Raw genomic sequence first — 15966 nt, 5'->3', positions numbered from 1 at the left:
ACAGTTTGAATTAATATCATCATTCAACCTTTTTAGCTTGACTATTATATATGAAATATATATAGTGGAGCTATCCTACTCACCCCGGCGTCGGCGTCTGCGTCTTCCTCTGCGTCTGCGTGCATATGTTAAAGTTTTCGTACTACCCCAAATATTTTCTTTGTCCCTTGACATATTGCTATCATATTTTGCATACTTGTTTACCAACATGACCCCAACCTATAAACAAGAGCAGACAACTCTATCAAGCATTTTGTCATAATTATGGCCCCTTTATCACTTACACTATGCAGCAAATGTTTAAGTTTTCGTACTACCCCATTTATTTTCATTGTCCCTTGACATATTGCTTTTATAATTTGCATACTTGTTTACCAACATCACCCCAACCTATAAACAAGAGCAGACAACTCTATCTATTTTGTCATACTTATTGCCCCTTTTATACTTAGAATATGCATATTATTGATAAATCTATGTTAAAGTTTGCGTACTACCCCAAATATTTCCTATATCCTTTGACATATTGCTTTTATATGTTGCATACTTGTTTACCAACATGACCAGCAGACCACTGTATCAAGCATTTTGGCATAATTATGGCCCCTTTTACACTTAGATAATTGAACCTTTTGCTTAAATTGCCATAACTTCTTTATTTATGATCACATTTTATTATTACTTTGACAAAACAACATTACCTTAATACCACAATGGATTCCACCCAAACAATACCCCACGCCCCTACCAGAATCCCTCCCCCCACCTCACTCCCCCCGCATTTTTTTTTTAAACATCGTCTAATAAATTACCACACCCCACATTATACCCCCCTCTCACCCCCACCCCCCCCCTGCCCCCACACCCCCTGTTTGTCCTTTTTTTTATTTTTGAAAGATCGTCTAATACCACAATTTCCCCATGATGGCTTACGTTATACTGTCAAGCACTCGAATAGTCGAGCGCGCTGTCCTCTGACATCTCTTGTTTACTTCATCGACTTGACTTAAATATTCTTTATGTACATCCCAATAATAAGTGCGTCTTGAACGACAAAGGGTTTTGATTAACCACAACAATTTAACTATGGTTACAAGTTCAAACAATATAAAAACCAATTATGTATCATTTTACAAAACAATCAATTTCAATTTATTATCAATATGCACACAACATAGTCAGATTTGATCAAGTAAAACAAACTTTGCACATTTCATACATAATGAAAGTTTAGGACAAAACCCAATTATGTATCATTTGCTAGTGTTATTAAATAACAAAGTTTTGGATTTACAATTAGAGTGCAGTTTAAAAATATTATTAATTTACATTTATGATCAATATGCTCACAACGTAGTAAGATTTGATAAAGTAAAACAAACTTTGCACATTTCATACATAATGAAAGTTTAGGACAAAACCCAATTATGTATCATTTGATAGTGTTGTTAAATAACAAAGTTTGGGTTTACAATAAGAGTGCAGTTTACAAACACAATCAATTTAAATCTATGATCAATACGCAAACAACATAGTAAGATTTGATCAAGTAAACAAACTTTGCACATTTCATATATAGTGGGAGTTAAAAAGACAGTTATTTTTGTTAATCATGTAATAACGAATTACATATTCCTCTTATAACTGTCCAAAAATATTCTTTACTCGATTCATTTGTTGTGGTTGCATAAATATTTAAAGCTAATCTTAGGCTAGCCTTAAATCCCTGAAAATGAGGAATAACTTTTTTTCCTTTTGCATTCAAAAATGTACTTCTTAACTTCCAAGAACAGAATAAAGCAGTTGTCATTTTCATTTGTATCACCTAGAAGGAACATTTTGCAGTTTATTACTATCTGTATATTTGCATTTTTTAAGCTATTGGATATATCTTTCATAAGTATTTTACTATGTTACATTCCCAAAATAAATTGATTCTTCTGACATTTATTATTCTGTGGATAATCCTAGTTTGTAACCATTGAATATAATATGTATTATTAGTTTTTTCTTTCACCACTGTAAAAAAACAAACATGGCTCCCGCCATTTTGAAATTTACAAAATGTGTAGACACATACCGTGGCTACGTGAAGCTTGATTCAGCATTTATTCCCGCCGATATTGTTAATTTTAGTCTTTAAACAACTCTTTTTTTTACATACTTTGTACTAACTTACATAAAATTATTGTTCTACTCACCAAAGTTGTATAATAACCACGTCCATGTTTATTTTCGTAATGTTTAATTTGCTTCCATGACGAGTTAAAATTCTAGACAAATTTCTTCATCGCCATCCATCTTTTCCATTTTAAAGCACTGGATGTAAGCAGGCAATTCTTTGTGGATAGACATTCTTTGATCGACTGACAAAGGAACGACTAAACCATCAAAGAAATTACCATTTTAATTCGAGATCGATTTCCTTCGAAAAGTTAAAGAACAATTCACTGACACTTTTCTTAAATTTAATCCATCAATTGTTCAACAAAACATCACGTTATTCGAGTACATTCGACATTTTAACTAAATCGAATATGCAGTCTTACCAGTTTCATTCCAGTTTTATATCCAAACACTGTGTTTTTCACATTCATAATATTATAGTAATCCATCGTAAACAAACACACACACTCGTAAATTCGTTAAACGACTGCGTACCCAATGACCTAAATGACGCAATCAGGGGTGAAAGGCCAAAAAAGTAGTCCCTATGTACATGTTCTAAAAATAACTGCTATAAACCGGATCTAAAAATAGCGATAAAGAAAACCGTATCTTTTCTTTATGAGTCGTATTTTGTTCTATAAAATCATTTAGCTGTAGGATAAAATAATATCTTTTACATACTGAATGCCATTATCATAACAATACTTCCAAAATGTATTTATTGTTGATTAATAGAATGTTATTAAAAAACAAAGGCATATCTAACAGTTTATCAACAGAGTCGATATTAACACTCTTAACGAAGTCAGAATATATGATTAAAACATCTATCCAAAAAGTGTTGGTCATTTTTTTTACAGCTGACGTGGCATATAAACTGCCTGTATTACATAGTATATTAAAGTCAAATAACTTTCTATCTAAGGATGTAAATTTGTTTTGGCCTTGAATAACTTTTCTTATCCATGATTATTTTAAACTTTTCATAAATGCATTTATGTCTACCATTTTGAGTCCCCCTTCATCGAAATCTTTTGTTACGACTTTTGCTTTGATTTTTGAAGGCCCTTGCCACACAAATTTGAATAGTTTGTCATTTCAAACTTTACAAACATATTACCCAGTGTGTGAATATGTGCACCTGGGTAGTTTGATTTCTTTTTTAGCCCACCTGATTGCTCAGGTTAGCTTTTGTGATCGGTCTTTGTCAGTGGTCTGTTCGTCAGTCCATATTTGTTCGTAAACACTCTAGCGGCCACATTTTTTGTCCGATCTTCATGAAACTTGGTCAGAAGCTTTGTTCCAATGATACCTTGGTCGAGTTTGAAACTGGGTCATGCCGGGTAAAAAAATAGGTCACTACGTCAAAAAAAAGAAAAACCTTGTAAACATTGTAGAACTCAAATTTTATGCCCAATCTTCATGTTACTTTGTCAAAAAGTGTGTCTTAATGATATGTTGGTTGAGTTCAAAAGTGGTTCCGGCCCGTTGAAAAACATGGCCGCCAGTGGGCGGGGCAGTTTTCCTTATTTGGCTATAGAGAAACCTTGTAAACACGCTAGAGGCCACATTTCTTGTCCGATCTTTATGAAACTTGGTTAGAAACTTTGTCCTAATGATACCTTGGTCGAGTTAGAAACTGGGTCATGCTGGGTCAAAAACTAGGTCACTTGGTCAAAAAAAGAAAAACCTTGAAAACACTGTAGAAGTCACATTTCATGTCCAATCTTCATATTATTTTGTCAAAATGTTTGTCTTAATGATATGTTGGTTGAGTTCAAAAGTGGTTCCGGTCTGTTGAAAAACTTGGCCGCCACTGGGCGGGGAAGATTTCCTTATTTGGCTATAGAGAAACATTGTAAACACTCTAGAGGCCGCATTTCTTGTCCGATCTTCATGCAACTTGGTCAGAAGATTTATCCCAATGATATCTCGATCGAGTTTGAAATTGGTTCATGCTGGGTCAAAAACAAGGTCACTAGGTCAAAAAAGAAAAACCTCGTAAACACTGTTGAAGTCACATTTCATGCCCATTCTTCATTTAACTTTGTCAAAATGGTTGTCTTAATGATATGTTGGTTGAGTTCAAAAGTGGGTCCAGTTTGTTGAAAACCATGGCTGTCAGTGGGCATTGCAGTTTTTCTTATTTGGCCGTAGAGAAACCTTGTAAACACTCTTGAAGGCACATTTCTTGTCAGATCTTCATGAAACTTGGTCAGACGATTTGTCCCAATAATACCTTGATCGAGTTTGAAACTGGGTCATGCGGGGTCAAAAACTAGTTCACAAGGTCAAAGAAAAGAAAAATCTTGTAAACCCTGGAGATTAGTCACATTTCATGCCCAATCTTCATGTAACTTTTAAAAATGTTTGTCTTAATGATATGTTGGTTGATTTCAAAAGTGGTTCCGGTCTGTTTAAAAACATGGCCGCCAGTGTGCGGGCAGTTTTCCTTATTTGGCTATAGATAAAACTTGGGAACACTCTAGAGGTCACAATGATATTTGGTCAGAACATTTGTTTTCTAAAAATGAGAGTTGAGTTTGAAAATGGTTCCGTCATATAGCAAAAAAAGCTCGTGAACACTCTAGAAGTCACATTTTTTGCCCAATCATCATGAAACATGGTGAAAAACATTGGTTTTATTTATATCTCAGATGAGTTCGAAAATGGTCCCGATCAGTCTAAAAACATGGCCGCCAGGGGTGGGGGGTGGGGCAGTTTCCCTTATATGACTATAGAGAAACCTTGTGAACACTCTGGAAGTCACATTGTTATGCCCCCGAAGGAAGGTATATAGTGATCTGTCCGTCTGTCCATCACACTTTTGCGTTTAGGTTTCGAAAAATGCTCATAACTTCTATGTCGCTTCCGATGTAACCTTCATATTTGGTATGCATGTGTATATGGAAAAGGCCTCTCCATATGCACAAATTTTGACCCCTTTGACCTTAACCTTGAACTTTGGGTCCGCGTTTAGGTTTCAAAATCTGCGTTTAGGTTTTGAAAAAAGCGTTTTTCAGGGGCATATGTCTTTCGATGGAAACAGCTCTTGTTTGCCTTATCATCGTTAAACTTAATTAAGACATTGGTTTTATTAATATCTCGGAAAATGGCTGAGATCGGTGAAAAAACCCCACTTTTTAGCTCACCTGATTGCTCAGGTGAGGTTTAAGGATCTGTCTTTGTCCGTCATCCGTCCGTCCACATTTGGTTTGTAAACACTCTTTATAAGCATTCACATTTCTCAAGCATTCTGTATCAAAGTTGCTGAGAAGCTATATGGCCACAAGATCTCGGTCAAGTGTGATAATGAAAAGCAAAGTTTGATGTTTGGTCATGAGGGGTCAACATATAGGTCACCAGGTCAAATCTTACAAAAACCTCGTAAATACTCCATACGCCAGAGTTTTGGTTAAATAATGATGAAACTTGACCAGGATGTTTGTCTGGACAATATCTATTATTATATTTGGTAATGTGGGGACAAAATCTAGGTAATGGGTCTAATCTTACAAAAACCTTGTAAACACACTAGAGGGCATAGTTTTGGTCCAATAATGATGATACCTAACGAGGATGTTTTTCTTGAGGATGTTTTTCTTGACGATATTTGGGCAAAGTTTGACATTGGGTCGTGTGGGGTCAAAATCTTGGTCACGAGGTCTAAATCTTACAAAAACCTTGTAAACACATGTATAATTAGCATTACTTGCAAATGTTTGCATGCAAAACACCCATGCAAATGGACAGTACTCATTAAGAATTAATCATATGCTCACACTGCAAAAGTAAACAGCAAAAAAACAATATAATATGCTCTACTGAATTTTCAACTAAGCAATGAACAAGGCCTTATAAAAAAGGTGAGTGAACTAGGGCCACTTTGGCCCTCTTGTTTAAATACATGAGTGGAATTTGAATTAAACATGGAATGTAGAGGCATCCATGTCCTTTGGACACATATCTAGATTAAATTAATATTTATAAAAGGGCATTCTTGGACTTTTATGTGTAAAAAATAACCACTGTTGGTGTGCTTACATGGTATATGAATGATAATGTGAACTTGTGCACCTGGCTTCATTTATGCCTTGTCACGTCTGCAACTTTAGATAAACCATAATCAAATAAATGTTAAAAAAATTCTTTAAGGGACCATCTTGGACTACAAAAGACTGATAATTCAAGACAAATACTTCAAAATAACACAGGCATTAAATTTACAAATTTACAGAGTTTGTTACATTGTTCAAACATATTCCAGTTTGATGTGGATTTTCAGGTTTGGACATTTGCGTTTGTTCCATTTGATGGAGACCTAATTTTGCAGTGGAATGCTTATGTAGGCATCCAACTTCAAACCCAGCTGAAGAATCAGGTACTTATTATATATAATTTGTTTTGTATAATTAAAAACTTGACAGTAGTGCATTAAATTTATGTTTAGTTGTGAGTTCTGGAACAAGGGGACTTTCATCAAAAGGCTTTGATATGACAGTCTTAAAAATGTATTGAAATACACATATTTTTTGAAATTTCAGTTTTCACAGTGGTCTGAGATGAAATCCTCATATATTGCCTATTTCTGCCAAAACGTTGAACAATTTTCGAAACCCATGCAGGAATCTTTGACAAGCTTAGCTAGTGAGGCAAGTATTGTTATCGTTTAGTAATAAATTGTATCACTGTATTGTACTTAATTTTACTTGGTATAGATATATAATGCTCTTATGTTTGTGGTTTTTCTAACGAATGAAAAGGGTGACATGCAAGCGGTAGTGATGGTGGTGGTAATTTTAATGTTGCTTTGTCAGCCGTCAAAATTTAAACTGACATCTTAATAAGCGCAGACATGCACAGCTGTTCTATTGGTACATTTTTGTAACACAGTTTTATTTGCTGTCTCATCCTATATAAAAGCAAGGCATTATAGCTTTTCGTGTATTCATGTGAGGTATTTTTTCTCCTTGAATAGGCAATTGATGGCGGTTACATGGTGGATGTTTCCAGGATGGATTCATCAGGCAAACAGCGACTTAAGACGTTGATGACATCATTGTTTGAGAGGAAATGGAAAGCAGAAATACAGAATGAAGCTGACTCTTATAAAATACTACATATGACTTTAACATGGCCACCCATTCAACTTTTCCTTAAAAACAGAAGTATGGTTTACTGAAGAAATAACTGTTGCACAGATGTTATATTTGCTTTTGATGTTTGCTTGTTGTATTTATGTTGTTACAATGACTTGGTAACTCGTGACTACAGATTGAGGATAGTGATAACTCGCTCCCGTGAACAACTTACTTAGTCGTGGGAACAATATTGTAATTAATGGGAACAACTTAGTACTTCATGGTAACAACAAAGCTTAAACTTGGTAACACATTAGCTTTCTCCTAGTTACGACTAAGTATCTCATGGAAACGAAATCGCTTTATCATTGTAAAAAACATAGCTTACACCTAGTAACAACGTATTAACTCGTGGGAACGACAAAGCTTACTCCTGATACCAATATTATCAAACAATCAAACTACATGTTAATTAATACATGCATCATTATGGCTGATACCAGGGAGGCTTGTTTTTATATTTGACAATATAAATTGGAGATTCACGCTTTTAAAATGCTCTTTATGCAGTGAGTTTTCTGATTGGTTGATTATGTCGTAATCATGAGTAAGTTGTCTCCTTTCCACGAGTAACAAATGTGTTTTCATGAGTAAGCTTTATATCGTTACCATTACTTACTAAATCATTTCCATGACAATTCTATGTCGTTACCACTATTTACTTAGTCATTCCCATGGGTAAGTTATGTAATTTCCACAACTTACTAAGTCATTCCCATGAGTAGGATTGTTGCTTCCACTATTTAAGAAGTCGTTCCAATAAGTTAGCTATGCTATTCCACGAGTTGCTAAGTCGATCCAATTAGTAAGCTATGGTGTGCAGTCTTCAACCTCCTCAGTTATTCCCATGAGATTGCTGTGTCATTTCCATGAGTTACTAGTCGTTACAACGAGTAAGCGATGTCGTTTCCAAGGGTTACTGAGTCATTCCCGCAAATACGCCATCATTTTTAAACTTACCAAGTCGTTTTCTTGCATTAGCTCTGTGGTTTCCACAAGAGTAACCTTTTTTGTTTCAACGGTGTACAAAAATGCTTATGAGTAAGTTAGCACATTCCCGAAACTTACGATGTCCTGGAAACAAGGTACTATGGCATCGTAATGACATAAAAAACAAGCACATAATACATCTATGCAACTGTAATAAATGTACTTGTTATTTTATTGGGGTAATAATATAATGAATAATATAAACATTTGTGTAGACTAATGTTGTGTGTTTTACGAATATATTTTTTTCTGTTCTAGATGACGTGAAAGACAACCAGCTGTTGTTGATAGACGCTCAAGAAAATCTAAACTTGGTCATAACAATATGCCATAGTAGTTGGGAGTCTCTTGTCAATGGAAACATTGAAATAGGACTGTTACGCTTTATCAGTTTGAACGTTAGCGTATTTTCGTCTGTAATGACTGCTTTACTTCCAAACGAAAAAGACGGACACTTTGGTCAGACAGTACATATGAGAATGGCTGAGTTAGAAGCATTTGTAACTCAATCAAAACAGATGTCGGTACTTGTGAACCACTGTCAGCATGTGAAAGGAGGTAGGGTTGCTTTCTATTGTTGATATATTTTTATTATATCTAGTTAGTGTTTGTATTTTCTTTTAATGTGTGAGTAATATTTGTTGTTCAGGGTGCTGTGATTTTAAATCAATATCATTTATTGTGTAAAGAAGTATTTTACCGGGGCTTTAAAAACGGGTATTTTTAAGTGTTCTTAATTGCCAGTGTCTTCATAGTTGCAATCGGCACAAACCACTGCAAATCAATTTTTAGTTACTTTCTTTAGCAATTACACTAGCTTGAAAATGTATTATGAGGACATATCACTTATCCTTCGGGATTTGTCGTCTAATATGTTTACAATCTAAAAAAAATTGAAGTGACTTTAATTTAGATTTCGCATTTTATGATAAAGTGTATATATATCGTTTCATGATGCAAAATTTATATTGCATGTAGTGTGCTATCGTTGTGAATAGACAATTATCATGAAATCCTCACCCAAAACAGTACATCAATAGCGTTATATTTCAGTTGATACTACCGAGGTAGATATGATTTTGTCCTTGGCTGCAAACGAATTAGAGACACAATCGCTGAAAGCATTTTGTCAACCAGCTGGTATCGATGCATCTCAGGCTTTTCCCAAGCCAAAACTGATTGCATTCAAAGTTCCTCAAAAAGTGCTTGATATACTGGAATCAATTGCAAGACTCGAAAAAAGCTACGTCTTTGAACGGATGTGGAAAGCCGTCTGTAACAAGAATGGACATCTCTGTAAAACTTTGCCAGATGTTGTGGATGCTGTATGGAAGCATGTTGAAAATGGGTAATTTTATGTAGTTCTATGCATATTTTGCTATGCTGCTGTGAGTGTTAATTTTTTATTCATTGTTGTTCAGTGGAAAATAAAAACAATGTAGCGTTTTTACACTGGGAATATGCTACTGGGATGTTTAAAAGTCACATAATAACAAAGTTGTGTTTATCTACGACCATTAAAGATAAAGGATTACAAAATAAGGAAGTGATTTTAATATGAATGGATCTATATTTTTGTAAATGAAATGAGAACTTTTAGTATGTTTTGCTCAGGATGAACATGTACATAGTATTGTCCCTTCTTATAGGGGTTTGAGTCAGCATATACATTATTGTCTTACCCTTATGAAATTCTCCCTTGGTCAGAAGGTTGAGTCAACATGTTTATTTCCTTTAATCTGTCCGGCCAATTTTTGCGGCATGGTCAAATTGTTTGCATTGTTTTTGACTTAAAATGTTATTTTTGAAGTTATGCAAGGACAAGATATTTGTTTCACTTCTTAAGTGCAAATGTTGACAATAATTATTGATGAATATTCTACGAGATTAATTGGTTTGCTTAAGTTTTACCGTTTTCTTCCGTGATTATTTATGTGTGGTCAAAATGCACATATAATTATTTTTCTTTCAATTTTATATTTTTCTTATCTCATGCTTGATTTCTCAGATGGAAAGAATTCGGACGGAAACTTGCACAGGGCGACATCTTGTTCCAAGAATTCGAAAAAACATTTTCTGCTTTTCAAGACCTGGATGATCGTTTGATTCGCGAGATCACAGTTTTCGGAATTTCGGAAGACATTGCGTTTAAACGTATACACCAGTTACAGGAACATAGACAATTGGTGTCATGCGTCAGTGGTGCACAAGTGTTGTTGAAAGTTCAGCGTAAATATCATCTGCATGGCGATTTTAAGCCTATCAAAACAATAGCTCAAGTATGTTGTTTAATTTAGTTTCTGTAGATTATGTGATTGTCGAATGCAGATATATTGAACAAAGTAATTAGAATATACTAAACAACTATGCCTATGCATATATCTGTTTTAATATATCATATATTAAATGTGTGATATATAACATTTTCATGGACTTCCCGGTACATCAATAAACAAATTATGTACACTATTAGACTGACACAATTTAGCTTAAATAACAAATTGCTGTGATTAGATAAAAACCTATTGAATTTTATCAACTATTTGTATTATATAAATCCCAATCCACTTTTGAAATATAAACACTTTGCATAAATCAGTTTTAAAGTAGTTAAACACATATCCAAGTGGACCGACTAGTTCAGGAGGTAGAACCATGGTAGAGCCATGGACTTCAAATCCTAGGAACGCAGATTTAAGTCCTGGCTTGGCCATACAATTTGTGATTGGTTATGAACTATGACCAATACCCCCTTTCTCTCCTTCAAGTAAGACAGGTGTCACCAGGAACAGTTTGCATCTATGATAGGTCTTAAATATTAATTTTAACGGAAAGCGAATCCATGCTAACAAAACAATACATTTCTTCACCCTTAGCAATAACGTTTATATTTCATTTATTATAAACATTATTTTATCTTAAATATGTGTTGCTGTGACGTAAAATAGTGTGTGTTTTGAGCCATGTAAAGTGATGTAATCGCGTATGTATACAAAGCGAACTATTTGTTAAAACAGCACATAGATCAACATTTCAAGATGAAAGATTTTGACGACAAACTTATGGAGACTTTCAAAGTGTTGAAGTGTATAAATAAAAAGAAGGTCAATTGCTTGGAAATCTTTCTCCAGTGTGACAAACTTGTGCAATGGCTTAAAGATTCTATGCAAACATGTAAGTGTTTTATCTTATATGTTTGTATAAGGTAGGGATTTATATAAGAATTCAAAAAAAAACTCTTTAATGATTAACCTGTTAAAGTAATTTTTATGTCCCCCACTATAGTAGTGGGGGACATATTGTTTTTGCCCTGTCTGTTGGTCTGTTGGTCTGTCTGTTTGCGCCAACTTTAACATTTTGCAATAACTTTTGCTATATTGAAGATAGCAACTTCATATTTGGCATGCATGTGTATCTCATGAAGCTGCACATTTTGAGTGGTGAAAGGTCAAGGTCAAGGTCATCCTTCAAGGTCAGAGGTCAAATATATGTGGCCAAAATCGCTTATTTTATAAATACTTTTGCAATATTGAAGATACAACTTGATATTTGGCATGCATGTGCATCTCATGGAGCTGCACATTTTGAGTGGTGAAAGGTCAAGGTCATCCTTCAAGGTCAGAAGTCAAATATATGTGGCCCAAATCGCTTATTTTATGAATACTTTTGCAATATTGAAGATAGCAACTTGGTATTTGGCATGCATGTGTATCTCATGGAGCTGCACATTTTGAGTGGTGAAAGGTCAATGTCAAGGTCATCCTTCACAAGGTCAAGGTCATCCTACAAGGTCAAACATCATATAGGGGGACATTGTGTTTCACAAACACATCTTGTTTTAATGTTCAATCATGGGCGAAGAATGAGCATTGACTTAGAGTTTTACTGACTATGTTAAATATACATCCCTTACTGTTTCGGTCAGGTTTATTATATGAAACATGCGCATATTATCATGACAGAAAGCAGGATTCAAACACCGGCAATTAATTTTCATTCAGACCATGCTGTTATTTGATATGCTCTTATAAATGACACAAAACAAAAAACAACTGGATGATAAGTGCGTCGCTTAAATTGGTGCAATCCAGCCATTTCATGGGATTGATATGTTGGTTTTATTCTAAATTTTGTAAATATATTACAGCTGGTCAAAAAGAGTTAAAAGTGTTTGTGGACTTGGCCATGATGTCGGCTGGAGATGAACCGCTGAACATCAAAAAGGTTCAGTGTCTGCACTCTGCAGTGCTTGGATATTCACCACTCATTTTCGAGCTCCATCCTGAGTGTGATTATAGCATGTTGATAGACAAGTGTAGAGTTGTGTGGAAAGAACTTGATGCCAATCCAAATTTACCCCAACAGCTGGTAGGTCTGGATTTTAAAATGTGTGTGTGTGTATATATATATATATATATATATATATATATATATATATATATATATATATATATATATATATATATATATATATATATATATATATATATATATATATATATATATATATATATTTATATTTATACATGTGTATGTACCGAAATTGAATAGATTAAGAACTGAGAACTAATTATATAGATAATAATTGAATGAATTAGTGAATGATAATAAATAGTATTGGCAATTTTTGTTTGCATGTATTATATTAATATATATTTTGCATTTATTGTTATGCATTTTAATTTTAATGCGTTTCAAAATCAAATTAGATTGACACCGACAGAGAACTTCCTTGGCTGAAGGAAATCAAGAAAGCACATGGCTCAGTTGAAGTTACATCCCTAATGCAAGCTGATGCAATAAACAGTTACGGCGTTTACATGGTTGGGCTAATTTCTGGGACGGAAAGCTCGCCCAATGACATTGTAAGAAATAGTGTTGTATTTTTTGCCTTTACTATATATGGTATGATGGATTTTACAAAGGTTAACAGGTTATTGCAGGGTAGTATATTTAGGTGTGTGGGTCGATTGTCTGTCTGTAATTGTGTGTTATGCTAACTTCTCCAACAATTGTAAATATATTAAATATGTCATCACCATGAGGAGCACATGTGAAAGACATGTTTTTTTTAACAACGCTTACACCGTGGTTCAGAGTATTATTCACCTTTGTTACATATCTGAAGCTAACATTTGTTTACTTGTTTGTTTTTAACCTGCTTTATGCAAGCACACATTAAAATATATGCATAAAATATGCCGTGTAGGTAAAACAAAACAGGTAAAAAACGGTGATAAAAATGTGTTAGTGTGTCTGATCATATTGAGTATTTGTATTCATTCTTATTATAAACATGGTTAAACAGACATATGAATTTTTGAAGCATGCTTTAAAAATAATTTGTGTTTCTTTTGTATTTGTGGTTAGGTATCTGAATAAATATAAGTTTGTATTACATATGTTAGCAAGCTGCAACAACAATAATAATGAAAAAGGGTTTAATCATGTTAAGTAATAGACAATACTGTACAGTGTGTATTGAGTGCTTATTTTTTGTCCTCTACCGGTGAAACTGGAGGGGTCTTATGGTTTGCGCTCTGTCTGTCAGTCTGTCTGTCTGTCCGTCACACTTTTCTGGATCCTGTGATCACTTTAAAAGTTCTTCATATTTTTATTAAACTTGAAACATGGATAGATGGCAATATGGAGATTATGCATGTCATTTCTTTTTGTTCCTATGACAAGAATTCTGGTTGCTATGGCAACAAATATATAAAAAACTTTTTTTTACTGACAATGGTGGAGTTTCAACGGTAGCGACAATATTGATTGGCAATCTCTTGTTTAAATATTTTTTCTTCACAGATGACAAGAAATGTTATCAAATTAACGGTACCAGAAAAAGAACACGAACGTCAGTTTAGAAGCTACACCTTCTCACAGTTACAAGATCTTCAAAGTCGGTTGATGTTGGTGGCTGGCAAAAGTACACATGACAAGAAAGATGTCACAGTCGATGTAGAAAAGTTTACCTTGGTGAGATTTGTAATCTGAAAATTTAATACATTTTAAGCAAATTATATTTCAAAACAAGACAGCCCATGTACCAGCACTGATAAATTTTAGATGCACGCAAATGATGCTAGACTGGACGCAGAAGACTAACCAATTAAACATGATTGCTAATAATATCATTTATGTGTATAGTATGACAAATTTTATAATCAGTTACGCGACAAGAACATGATATTCCTATTGTTTGGAAATAATTTGTTTATTAGTATCGCGGTATTAGTGAATATCATGATAGAATGCATGCGTGCACTAAGTTTCCTTGTGTTAAAAACTTACAAATCTAAATATAATACTTTATAAAAGATGCATTAAAATGAAAAAAAAGTAATGGTGAAATATGGAACTTTATTCATGTCACCACATTTTTGTAATTGAGTAGTATTCAAAGTTATTTTCACAAATAAAGCGTTAATTGTTAAAATTATTAAATTTTATAGTTTTGGTATGTAAGTGTACCTTAATATCCTTTCATATACCTGTTTTTTAGGTGTTTGACAGTGTGACTCGTCTGGGTAATGTGTTTAGAAAACTGTGTTCCACAGGCTGTGTGTTGTTCAATAGTTGGGAAGCGACATTCATGTGCAATACCTCACGACCTGTTTGCGTCATCCTGTCATTCGGGGCAGGAAATGATGTGCCAAAATTAAAGGTAAGTAGTTATTATAGGACGAGCAGTGTTTACTTAAACGATGTTGTTATAACACCCCTGCCGGCAGTCATCGTGTTAGTCAACATGATGGTTTGACCACATAACATACGGAAAGTGCACAGTATTTCATTACATTTCTCAAGTGATTCAATTGATTCTTACATTATATCATCACCATTTGTTAAACATGTGGATAGCACTTTTTATACCCAATGATAAAACCACTTTAAAATTACATAAAGCCTTGAACTTAAAGAAACATATCTGTATTGATATATATGTAAAGAAAAAGTGTCCGAGCCTTCTACCGGTCTGCCTAGCAAAGCCTTTCCCAATTTTGCATTATTGTCCCGCATTAGGCTCCTGATGTGTGATACCAGAAAGAATCATTGCTTAACCAGACATTCCCAAAAAAGATTGAGCTTCGATTATTGGTTACTTAATGCAAAAAGGTTTAGCATGAGAGCATAAATTTTTACAGGGTGGAGTTTCCAAGACAGAAGGTTTGCAAAACGTCATTCCGGAACTTGCAAAATTCATGGAGACTTGTTTAAATGAATGGTTGGACTATATCAGAACAAAACGAGTCGAGTATTTCCACCTGAACTATTTTACGGTTGACCAGCTAGTCATTCTCCAACGAGAGCTTGTGAAAGTTGGATCAGGCACTGCGCCAACGAATCATATTTACCCGCTGTTGTCAGCTGTGAGACATGATTGCACTCCAGGTTTGTAGGAGATTTAAATCTAATTGTATTCATATTATTTGTATTTAGATCAGTGTGATCATATTTATGAATCTTCCCAGATAAGATTTCGGCTGAAGTGTAATTTTGATAAAAAAGTATTGCTATTAAGATTTAAAAGGCGTGCAAGCGTCAGGTATTGAATGAAAAATATGTGAATTCATTTTCATATACATCCAAACATCTGCATTAAAGTTGAAATGGTTTCATAGTAATTTTATATGTATTTCTATCGAGCTATTGTTCTGTTTAG

The 15966-nt window shown here is 34.2% G+C and overlaps 1 protein-coding gene across 1 annotated transcript in view; it reads left to right on the top strand.

Moving 5' to 3' along the window:
- The window catches only part of LOC127852329 (E3 ubiquitin-protein ligase rnf213-alpha-like), a 163475-nt gene that overhangs the window by 75985 nt on the left and 71524 nt on the right, over nt 1–15966 (top strand). The window contains exons 15-26 of the mRNA XM_052386263.1: nt 6455–6550; nt 6714–6821; nt 7148–7337; nt 8559–8858; nt 9354–9648; nt 10309–10579; nt 11318–11474; nt 12448–12668; nt 13010–13165; nt 14109–14279; nt 14806–14967; nt 15449–15695. Of these exons, the coding sequence (XP_052242223.1) occupies nt 6455–6550; nt 6714–6821; nt 7148–7337; nt 8559–8858; nt 9354–9648; nt 10309–10579; nt 11318–11474; nt 12448–12668; nt 13010–13165; nt 14109–14279; nt 14806–14967; nt 15449–15695 (2374 nt within the window). The remainder of the gene's footprint in view (nt 1–6454; nt 6551–6713; nt 6822–7147; nt 7338–8558; nt 8859–9353; nt 9649–10308; nt 10580–11317; nt 11475–12447; nt 12669–13009; nt 13166–14108; nt 14280–14805; nt 14968–15448; nt 15696–15966) is intronic.

Source organism: Dreissena polymorpha, chromosome 12, assembly GCF_020536995.1.
Source record: "Dreissena polymorpha isolate Duluth1 chromosome 12, UMN_Dpol_1.0, whole genome shotgun sequence".
NCBI lineage: Eukaryota > Metazoa > Mollusca > Bivalvia > Myida > Dreissenidae > Dreissena > Dreissena polymorpha.
This window is presented reverse-complemented; position numbering and strand designations above follow the sequence as displayed.